At 41.8% G+C, this 12,235-nt stretch overlaps 1 protein-coding gene across 1 annotated transcript; it reads left to right on the top strand.

The window, feature by feature from the left end:
* Nucleotides 1-1,999: 1,999 nt before the first annotated feature.
* HIGD2A (HIG1 hypoxia inducible domain family member 2A) lies at nucleotides 2,000-8,448 on the top strand. Its single transcript, XM_088465403.1, has 2 exons — nucleotides 2,000-2,282; nucleotides 8,001-8,448. The coding sequence occupies exons 1-2, from the start codon at nucleotides 2,021-2,023 to the stop codon at nucleotides 8,174-8,176; spliced, it is 438 nt and encodes a 145-aa protein (XP_088321529.1). The 5' UTR covers nucleotides 2,000-2,020; the 3' UTR covers nucleotides 8,177-8,448.
* Nucleotides 8,449-12,235: the final 3,787 nt, after the last annotated feature.

Genomic DNA, 12,235 nt, shown 5'->3' with positions numbered 1-12,235 from the left:
TCTTTTTCTCTCTGTACCCCTTTTTTTCTTTTCTTTCTTTCTCTGGTAAAAAAATTAAAACTTAATAGTTGTTTACTATTAGTGATGTTCATGCTGTGTTTTTGTAAATATTATTCTGTAGTTGTATACAATATTGGTTGGGTAATCATGCTGTATTTTGAGCCAACTACTATTATAAAGAGATTAAAAAATATAAAAAAATTGATATTGATTTGTGAGTGTGACAAGCGCAAATGTCAAAAAGTGGCCTCATCATGTGGGTGAGAAAAAAATCAGCAGCGTAAGGATTAAAAACCAGAGATATATCATAAACAAAACAAAAAATCAGTCATCAGTGCTGCCTGTATCTGTTCTAATCATTTCAGAAGTCATCAGTGCCTCAGGGAAATATCAATTCCATTTGCCAGGTCCCTATATGTAGTATTCACACACGGTTGATTCTTTTATTCGAGGCTGCACCGTTTATTCACGGTAGTGTCTAGATTCCATTGGCGGAGAGGACCCTGATGTCATCAGCTACTGTCCAACGTCATTCCCTACCATCCATGTGGGGATAGAGGGGGAATATAACCTTATGGCGAGCGTACCAAGACACCGAGCAGGGCTGGTTCTATGGTTACGCGTGGAACGCTGCCGAGTAAGGCGCCACATAGTGAAGGGCGCCGCGGCCGCGACCATGCAGATTTATCAGAGGCTTAACGCGGTGCAGACTGTGTCTCTGTGACACAGCTGCACCGCGTGTGTAGCGCTGACCAGATGGAGTTCGGTCAGCGATACACAGTGCCAAACACACAGCCGCCGGTGCCGGCAGCTGTGTGTTTGTTTCAGCATCTGATGAGAGTCTGTCAGACTCTCATCGGCTGCTGCTCCTCCCACTGCGGGAGCCATCTTCCGGCTCCCGCAGTGGGTAATGGGAGAGACTTCATGACGTCATGAAGTCTCTCCCATAATGCAAAGCGGCCCTGGAGAATGGTCGGGAGTAGCTGATAGCGGCGGCGGGAGCAGGAGCGGGGGTTTCAGGTAAGTGTTTTTGTTTTTTTTTATTACGTGTGTCTCTACTGGGGGGGCTACAAGGGGTGATTACTACTGGGGGCACTTGAAGGGGGGATTACTACTGGGGGCATTAGAAGGGATTATTACTACTGGGGGCACTTGAAAGGAGGATTACTACTGGGGCACTTGAAGGGGGGATTACTAATGGGGGCACTAGAAGGGAGGATTACTACTGGGGGCACTTGAAGGGAGGATTAATATTGGGGGCACTAGAAGGGGGGACTTCTACTGGGGGCACTTGAAGGGGGGATTACTATTGGGGGCACTAGAAGGGGGGGGCTAATACTGGGGGCACTAGAAGGGGGGCTACTACTGGGGGCACTTGAAGGGTGGCTACTACTGGTGGCACTTGTAGGGAGGATTACTACTGGGGGGGACTACTACTGGGGGCACTACATGGGGGGGAACCTCCACTGGAGGCACAACAATGGGGGGACTACTACAAGGGGGGACTACTAGGGGCACTACAAGAGGAGGGATTACTACTAGGGGCACTACAAGGGGGGACCACTACTGGGGGCACTGCATGGGGGGGACTACTACTGGGGGCACTGTATAGGGGGACTACTACTGGGGGCACTATATAAGCTTACTGATGGGGGCACAAGGGGCACTGCACAGGGGGGACCACTACAGCGGGCACTGCATAGGGGGGGCGCCAAAATACCTACTCGCTTACCAAAAAATTTGGGCTAGGGCCAGCCCTGCCACCGAGCCCGAAGCGTGGCGAGCAAATCTTCTTTAGATGGCCTTTATGTGCATAGAATCGCGCTTCCACACTCACAACTTCCAGGTCCCTAGCGCGAAGGGGAAATAAGCTCTACCGTTTATTCAGTCCAGTGACACTCCTGTGTAATATTACAGTGTTGCCACTAGGTGGCAGGATATGAATTGATGCAAGACATGACATGACTGGCCTGCCTGGCTTTAACTCTAATCCCTCTCGTTGCAGACACGTGATGGCAATATGTCTGACACAGCTCACATGACCAGAAATGTCAGCCTGTGGGTGCCGTGGAATGGCCCGGATGTGTGCGTCGTACCGCCGGGGGGAGCGCGTGCCCTTGACAGTGTGATAACAACAAGCGGGAGAGGGCGGAGACACAGCAACATGGCGCATCCCGAGCCCCCGGTCATTGAAGGCTTCACGCCAACATCCCACCTGGAGACGGAGCAACTGAAGAGCAAGTTCATGAGGAAAGTCCAGGAAAACCCATTTGTACCTATCGGTGAGTGATGGGGCGACTGACAGAGGCAGTGTATCCAGTGCACCTAAACCTTCCAAAACTCCTGTGCCCATTGGTAAAGGGATCTACAGACGTGGCTCTTGTATGTGTTTTTGTCTTGAGTGCTGTTGTCTGCATGTATATGTATATGTATGTATGTATGTATGTATGTGTATATTCTTTGGTCACAGAAAGTCAAATCCGAATATACATTCCTTCAAATGAACATGTGACACCTGGCTGCTATAGTATCCTGTGCTGTCACATTAGTTTATTAGTAACGAGTTTTGCTTTATAATGTTCCCTGCGGTGATGAGTTTTATCTGCTATATCTTCCAGCAGCATCAGCAGAACATAGTATAGCTAGAGGAGCAACATTTCCAAACTGTTCTGCAGAATATTCACCTCCTGCTCATTTGCTGTTTTTTTGTTTTTTTTTGTCTGGGTAATTTGGCCTTGAGCACTGTGTGTATGTAGTCTTCATTCTATCACCCTGCACCTCGCACATCCCGTGCAGTTCCTCTTTCCTGCCTGGGGCGGTGCTCTCTGCTCTGGTGTTTCTAGCACACACTGGACTGTATAGAATAAGTTTGTTTCATCAGCTGAGTGTGCTAAAAGCACCAGAGCAGAGAGTGACACCCCAGGCAGGAAAGGGGAACTGCACGGGTTGTGACAGATGCAGGGTGCTAGAATAAACACGAGTATAATTCCAAGTCCCAGTATTATTTTAGTACCCATAAAAATGACTACTTTACTGTATACTATGGACAACTAAATGAGCGCAAGCAGTTTATTCACTATATACCATACATAGCGGCGACTGATCAGGGTTTTTGGATAGTAGCGAATGCAACTTTATTTTTCCCATTTTAGTAGGCACTAGCTCTGCACTGACCAGCATAGGGCCTGCTATCTATATTGCAGTGGGCCTCCATATTTGTGACTGGAGGGGTTGAAGGAAGTCTGTATTGAGAAACGCCGTCTTTAATTCTTATTTAAATTTTATTACATGGCATTTCATAATAAAGAATTTGCTTCTCTACAAGATGGCTATGAAACGTGATTTATCTTAATTACTATTTGTACTTTTTTTTTTTAACCTGTAACTTTATGAAACCAAAGAATGAATATATATTTGTTGAATTCCTATGATAATTGGTATAATTTTTTTTTTTTATGTACTACACATTAAAAATATGGTGTGTATATCATATGTTCTTGAAAGATCACAGATATATGAAATTCTGTAGGTTTGAACTGGAAAATTAAAAAGAAATGCAATAAGCAGGTATAACAATGAATGGGTTTTAGAGATTTGTATCTGCATTTTTATAATCTGTCTTTTTCTCCCTTTTGATGACCTTTATTTTCCTTATTAACTCTCTGGCAGTCCTATACAATCTCCATAGTCAGTTGAGCAGGGACAGGAAATTTAAACATCTACGAATGGTATATAGTGCTATTCCTCCTTCTCCTAGTGTGTTTATTTTAAATGTGGGTATACTATTTTATTATTTTCCCCTGAGACAAACTCTTCTAGATGGTCCTAGTGATGCACCCACGAATGTGCAAGTTGGGACAGGATTGGCTCTCTGTGGATGGTAGTTGATCCATGTGGCCTGGCTTCTTGTTCAGGTGTACTCTTGCATACTAGTGGATCATGCATGATGCCAACGGAGTCATAGATTGTTAGGCTGGCTCTGAGGCCTATTACAACGTGGAAAAGCATGGAGTTGCTTTCTGGTGGCTACGGATTGTGGATTAGCATGGTCTGTTAACATTGAGCCTGTGTTCACACACAAAGCTAAGAGCACCTGCTTTAGGTAAGCCCCTAGTTCGGTATACTTTGTCAGGTTTGTGGAGTCTATCAGACAAATCTTCGACTCAGACTCCTGTTCTACTACTGCCCTAATGTGACTGCACAGCCATGCTTTCAACTTATTTTCTAAAAGTTCTTTCTTCTCGTTCTTTCTCTACTTTTTCAAGCTGTTGAAGGCAAGAAAAGAAGCTAGTTTAATTGCATTTGTGGAGTGTGACAAACTTGTCTGAATATTGTGAAGGGTTTACTTTGTGGAGAAAATTAATAGACCTTATTTACTAAAACGTATTGAGAAAATTATTGAGTTCTTTTGTGAGCTGTCATTGAGTATAATTTACCCTTTCTGCCTGGAGTTTGGCATCAAAGTATTTGCCAGAAGAACTCTCTGGCTGCATCATTGGGAGGCAAGCCATAGTTAAAGAATTGTAAGTCCACATTTCCTTTTGAAAGCACCTTTCTTTTCTATGATGAGCTTTATTTAAAAAAATAAACAATAAATAAAAAAACCCAAAGGTCATATCCAATTACTTGCCATGAGATCGGAGAACATAATGTTTTCCTTCCTTTTCGGACTACTTCAGGGAAGCATGGAGCCTTCAGCCTGTGAAACAGCATTCTAGGCAGTATGGTGCCCATGTTTCTAAGCAATCATTTTGTCCCTTCAGATGCAAGGAAGAGAGCTCTCGAGCCAAAGGTGCTTTAATGACGTCTCTCTTCGCAACAACCACTAAGTCTTGTGCATGGTAGACTTTCAATTTATGCAGAGGGTTGGCACTTACCACTCAAGGTCTATAGGCTTGTCAGCAAGGGTTACAAAATAGAGTTCCACTCTGTATCCAGAAGGAGGGCTTTTTGAAACAATCTGCAGACTTTTTTGAAAGGAGCGATTTCTACCATTTCTGTGGCCCAGAGAAGCACTGATTTCCATTCCAAGCTCAAGTAGCGAAATCATCAGCTTTCAGAATCATCCTCGATTCGAGACATCTCAATCAACTCATTCTTTCGTGTCATTTTTTTTGTGCAATAGACAGACCTTCAGGATGCTTCTCTTCACATTCCTATAGCAGCTCAACATTGATTCCTCATATTTTTAATTTTGGCTTACCAATTAAAGTTCAACTGTCTCTCATTTGGCCTCCCTACATCTCCCAAGGATCTTCACCAAGGTACTGGTTGTTACGGTTTATTTGGCCTTTAACTGGATTACCTCCCAATGATGAAACAACTGGTGCACAGCTTCTAAACTAGGACAGCTCAGAAACTTGTGCCATCTCAACAGATGCAGTTCTTGGGAGTACAGGTAGATATCAGAGGAAAAAAATGTCACAATTCAACATCTGGCAGGCCAAGTTTAGTCTCAGCATCTAACTTTGGTATGACTTGTCTCTTTATTCTTAGGATGTTCTTCTCCAGGGGGCAATTTGGCATATGCGGGTCATTCATCTGGATCTGCTCAATCATTGAGATTGGAGATCAGCTTTTTTAAATCCTCTCATCAGAGTCTCTACAGATCCATGATCTGAACCTGAATGGCTGGTGCTCAGAACAGATTCCAGTTCTATAGGTTGAGGCTTTCACTTTACTTACAGAAGTTTTGCAGAGCACTTGGCTCCAGAGCCAATATCCACTCCATTCAGGGGAATGTACTCTGCACAAAGAGGTTTCTCTATTACTTGTCTGGAAGTTCGAACCTCCTCAAAAGATGTAACGATGACAACTCTGAGTACCAAGGTAGCTTGGTCCTTCTCTCATTCCAATGACAATAGAGTGGGAGGAATAGATGATCTTTTGGTGCCATATATAATACAGATGGTACATGTTCCTTCTTTTCCATCATTGCCAACACACTTGGGAAAATGGAAAGAAGCAGTGAAGGTCCTAGTGATCCATGTTTTTGCAGCAGATGGGGAAATTATCTACAAACAGCCTTGGCCTCTGCCGCTTCAGCAAGATTTTCTGTGCCAGCGACTAAATACTGGCTGCTCTCTCTTTGCTGATTTGGAGATTAAGCAATTGTTACTGAGATGTGCAGGAATCATGGTCCCTCTTCTAACTAGGAAAGGAAATTGGTCCTCTGTTCACTCAGATTTGGAAGAGATTCATCCTGTGTGAAAACCCAAACTTTGTGATCCTGGATCTTGAAGCATTACATACATTCTTGTTTTCCACCAGTATGCAGAGCCCAGAATCTTGTTCTCACCTCCCTGGAGGTTTAGCAGTCTGCCACTTGGTGTTTTTCTGGTCATGAAACTGACATCTGTCATTTAAAAAAAAATATATATTTTTCTTTGTTTTCTTACTTTGTTCCAAGCAGTAAAAAGAATTTGTTCTAATATCAATCACTTTTGTGTCTCCTTGGGATTTCAATGTTCTGGACATCCTTTTTTATATTTACATATTGGAGGGAGTTGTATTATTAGGGCACATATTGAGCCGATAAAGCGTTTCCTGCTTCATCGCTTGTCGAGGCGAAGCGGGGAGTAATGATGCTGGAGTGAGGGAGAGAAAACCTCTCATCCTGTGATCTCTGCAAGTTCATTGGTGCATCAGGTCATGCCTCCCCAGTGTGTAAGTGCGAGATCTCATTTGCAGATTAACTCCGCATGCATGAGGATGCGCCTAGTCTGGCACCTCTAGGCTCTCTGCACGTAGAAAGAAGAGCATACAACAGTTTGGCGATGGCAATATCTTTGCAAGTGAGCAGAGAAAAGTGATTTTCTCTATGATAATTCTTTAATATACGTTGCAGATGGATACTAGTGTCAAACTATGCTGGATCTAGCTCATTTGACACTTAAAATACATCTCCACTTTAGTGTTTTTGTTGGCTGCAATCACATCTGCCTGTCAAGTTGGGGACTTATATGTCCTATGGTGTTTGGAGCCTTTTACCCAACAACTACAAGGTGGTGTTATAAACTAATACTTTCTGACCTAAAGTAGTTTCTTCTTTTATTTTTTTTTTTCTGCCAATCATGGTATCATAGGTCACTGTAGGCAGGTAGAATGTTGCATAGCCTGGGGTATATTTACTAACCAGGGCGTAAGCAGACTTGCTTCGCATTTATTTCTATTGCTGTTTTAAATCCATTGGTTAACAGTCACCGATCTTTGAAAACACGCCCAGGATCTTGTAAGGGCGATTTCTGTTTACCTCTCCAGAACCAAGGAATTCTGCAAGACTGATCTTTCCTGTAGGATCACGTAAAAAAGGCATGCTCTAACCGTAACATACTCACACGATGGATCAGGGATGCTGTTCCATAGACTTTCAAGAGGAACTGATGTGATAAGCCAGAAATTGTTAGGGAGAATTCAACAAATGCTGTGGCAACTTCCTTGACACATAAGGTCATCATCTACGAAGAAGTTGGGTGGTCATTTGTTCACATCTTCAGATATTATCTGAAAGTGACCTCTTCAGCTGTCTGGAAGAAATGCTTCAAGTAGTTTAATAAAATGTTCCTTTTTCTCTGTACCAGTGATGGTGTTAGAACCCCACTATCTGTGCATTACTGCTTGGGTACATATGTGCGTAGGGCTGCCATGGGATTGAAAAGGAAATTCTAAAATAATTTACAATTCATTTCATTTTCTTGAAATACTTCATGGCAGCCCAATATTTCCACCCTTGTTCTTGGTTTATATTTTTTCTGGGCAGGTTGGAAAAGTTGTCATAGACACCAGGGGTAGGGGGCCGTAACAGTATATATCTTCTAGACGTTTTTATTTTCTGATCTCTACTGTATAGGGAGCTTACCCATTAGTGTGGGGCTGTCACGGTGTATTTTAAGAAAATTGATGCTAAATAATGATTCAATTTTCAACCACAAAGGTTAAGTTTTAAAAGAAAAAGTAACATTATTGTAACTGAATCTTGTATCCCTCTATAATCACTACAGGATGCCTTGCCACTGCTGGTGCTTTAACGTATGGGCTCATTGCCTTCAAGCAGGGGAAAACTCGGCAGTCCCAGCTGTCAATGCGTGCACGTATCCTTTCCCAAGGATTTACAGTGGCTGCCCTTATGGTTGGTGTCGTTATGGCTGCCGTGAAGACCCGTGCTCGGCCAAATTAAAGCTGTGGTCTGATTCAACAAACACACTGGCTCATCCAAAGACTCTGCGACCACGGAAGGTGACTCGACTATCTCCATGAGTAATTGACGAGGAATATTTATCAGAACTATGTCCTTACCATGTAAAGCTGCATCTTTATTGATGGGAGTATTTGGTGACTCAGCACAAGGTTATTGCCTCATTATTCCCTGTTGCAGTTTATGAATTTCATCTTTGTAAATGCAAATTACCACTGGTGTATAAGCATATATAAACTGGTGTGAGTAATGTCTGCTGATTTGAAGTCATACTTTTATTTTACCACTTTTTTTAATTGTATCAAATTACCTCTAAAGCTGGGTACACACTATACACTATATTGTACGATTTGTCATTGTGACGCAGATGGGAATGATATATCGTACACATTGTTTAGTGTGTAGGCCTGATCCGTTGTTTATTGCATTGTCCCATGTGTTCTGCACAGCAGATGAGACAATGCAATGAGCGTCACGGTGCACTTACATGCAGCATCCGGATTGTGCAGTATGGACGGTGTGTGCAATGTCACGTTACATCGCACTGTACCGCCGCCGAGTCTCGCATCGTATAGTGTGTACCCAGCTTTACTTTGGTTCATATTCCTGTGTGGGGAAAAAAAAAGCTTAATTGCGCAAAATGGATATCAAAGCCTATATTACATTTTGTCCTGTTTAGCCATTTAATATTAGTTTGTTTCTCCACTATAAAGCTTGAAATTGGACACCTTGTTTCATTATCTGGTATATGCCAGTAAGAGCAGCTTCAAGGCACCTCTGGCACATAATCCATCCCTGCATTGTGAAGCCAAGCATTCACATGTGGCTACACATTGTTCTTATTGGAACTCCTGGTTATGCTGCTCTTCAGAAAGTTGTGAGCAGCTGAGGAAGAATGTCCCATTAGTGCATGCAAAGTTCCCATATCTGCAAACCCTTCAAGTTATACATTTACAGCAACGGTTTTACATTCCTGGTAAATATGTGGACTTTCCAATTTAACCTATAGAGAACTCCTATTTTACCCAACAGCACTGCTAATTGTCACTTCTCGTAGAAACCTGGGCATTCTAGAAGCATTACATTATTGTACATGGTTTCAAACTGTTATACAGAAGATGTGTTTCAGCAGGAAAGGATTAGGACATCACCTTTCCATTGAATGCCAGCATTATACATAAAGTCCAGCTATCAATATGAGATGCCCACCTCTTCTCTAGCAGCTTGGTAAGCCCTGGCTGTGACTGATAAGTGCTTCATCAATTCAGGCAGATGCAGGGAAATATTCAGCAAATGAGAAGAGAAACGGCCCTTTGTAGTATCACCAGTCGGTGTACAAGTAAAAAAATAACTTTTCTAGAAGACTATAGTGGAAAACCAGATATAACCATCACTCCATTGCACTGATAACATTGTCTTCACCCATTGTTGTTGGGCACAAGTTAATTGTTAGTTATGTGTAGTCGGAGACATGAAAATTCCAGCAGGTAGCTGACAATAATTTTAGTACAGTGTAAGTGAGAAATGGAACGTAGAAATGGAATGTAGGTAAGCTCACCAGATCGCCTGTATATATGCACTTTGTTGGTGTTCCCAATTTTTTATTTGTGTGTGTTAAGAAACCAAAAAAATAAAAATATATATATATATATGCGCGCTAGGATTATAGCGCTTAGTAAAAACATTTGGTTCTAATTCAGGTAACCACGAGGGAGGTGGGTTGTTACAACGGCAGCTGAACTCTTCTCCCTTGTGGCCTGATCTCGTCCTTGACTTTGATTTTTCTGTGCTCAGCCCTATGGATGAATTAATAAATAGTGATTATACATCGAATATGCATTCACTGAAATACATGTCCAATGTAGACGATCTAACATGTTGATAAAAAGAAACGGGGGTTGCCAAACATAGTGCATAAATTCAGCGGTAATGAGTCCCGGAGCTAGTCAATTCAGCGTGCTGTTAGGCCGACTAAAGGATTTCTTCTCGCACTCTCCTGAGGGTGCCAGCAGAAATCCAACTAAAGTGCTGGCATGCAATGCTGTTTTCCAGCTTACCGCCTTGCTAACAGCCTCACGGCTGGCACTTTAGTAGAAGAATGATGGTTAGCGTGACTAAACATCCAGCTTTAGTCTCGCTAAATGCATTCTCTGACTTAAGTGGTTTTAGTTGGTCTTAATGTGCGCTGAATTGTATAGCTCCGGGAACTTCTTCACGGCGCTATTAACAGCGCACTGAATTGAATAGCCCCCCCAAGCATGAAATAAAACCAATGTATATCTATGGTCCACGTTGAAAATAATTTCTCATCTGTATCCGTATCCTGGACATCTCCGAAATTCTTTTCAAAACAGGATGCACCTTTATCAGAGGGGGTGGTTTCACAATGACCAGAAGACTTCATTTCCCTAAAGGAATCTGGTGCAGACGATCAATATATCCGTTCAGTGCATCTGCATTGTACACACAATGAGTCTGTAAACGACATCTTTCACAAATATATTGCATCGGATGTGCTGCGTGACAGATGCGATATATCTGGAAGATATGTTGTTCACATCTGCTTGTGTGTACCCATATGTCTGGCCACATGAAGCGCTGGTTCCTCTGGCCATACTTATCGGGCGGCTGATTGGTTAGTGTCTATGCTTCCCAAAATCGTTCGGCCAGTACCCCACATAACTCACTTGGTTCTTATTAAAGTGCACTTGAAACGGAAAGATATTAAATATTTATTTGGTAATGGTTAATTTTATTATTTCCACACCAAGTCCTTTAAATTTTTCCCATTGCCAATGTTATGTGTTTGCCCCATTTGTAACCAGTAAACACTTTAGCAACTCCACTATATTAGCCCCTTATTTAAGTATATGTACTGTTCCTGCCACACCAACTCATTAATCATTCTTAATGAAATATTAATTCACTTGTACAAAACAAATTCTTAAACTGCCAAGTGCAGAGTAAAATATATAGTTGAGAAATAAAAAATGTTTAACGCCCTTTGACAATCTTTTTTTAAATAAATGCAAATGCTATCCCTTAAATAGGTCTAAATTCTGGAGGAAGGTATCCAGTGATGCCTGTAAGTCTTGTACTCATGTCCTCCACATGTTCTCTAGGCCTGATTCACATTTGAACACTAATGCAAACGATTTGTGCCGCTTAGTAATTGCTAATGCATTAGCCAGTGGAATTTGTATTGAGACGCCCACTGGAGCCCTCATAGTTATATAATCTGAGTATAACATCAATTAATAAACATCTCATAGCACTGATAATCAGTGTTATTATTCGTTATTATCAACTTGTCAGACAAACACCGCTAATGATGAAAAGGTATTACAATTTATTAACAGTTATAAAAATATACATGTATCTGAAAAATAATGAAGACAAAAAGTATAAATAAATAAATATATAGACGCACAAAAATATATAAAATACCAAACTGGTAAAAAAATGTGTAAGTTGGCTTGTATATATATATAAAAAAAAGAAGAGATTCACCCCTGCAGTAGGTGTCTCTTACATATAAAAATATTTAAATGGCCATATATGTTCCAGACAGCACTAATCGAGTAGTGGAAACAAATAGTCTGTCTTTCCTCTCATACAGGAAAAAACGTTAATACATTCCAGCCAAAGTCTTAGCCAATATTATTGATTCCACTTATCATATTAATCACCGTGATTATTATGGGTCAATTCACACAGCAATATATGCTTTGTGTTTCCATAAAGGACAGTCTGCCTTTAGTGCAGATAGCAGATTTCATCTGTCGGTGTATTCAGCAACAATCAGCTCTCCCCCACTTGTGCAAGATGCTAATGCTTACTGCCGGCCGGCTGATGTAGAGGGTTACTCTCTCTGTCCGTTACAAGTATTCCATGGTCATTATGAGCCAAGGTATGGTGTTGCTCCTCAAGCTGTTTGTACACGTGCACTGCAATACTTGAATCGCTGTTGGCAGCCAGAACAAAAAAAAGACCAAGCTGGTGCAGTAAAGGGTTTATATATTGGAGCAAGTTCGGGAGCCT

The sequence above is a fragment of the Taudactylus pleione genome, unplaced genomic scaffold, assembly GCF_031769625.1.
Source record: "Taudactylus pleione unplaced genomic scaffold, aTauple2 ptg001990l, whole genome shotgun sequence".
In the NCBI taxonomy this organism is placed as follows: domain Eukaryota; kingdom Metazoa; phylum Chordata; class Amphibia; order Anura; family Myobatrachidae; genus Taudactylus; species Taudactylus pleione.
Note: the sequence above shows the minus strand (reverse complement) of the source record. Positions and strands in the feature narration are given on the sequence as shown.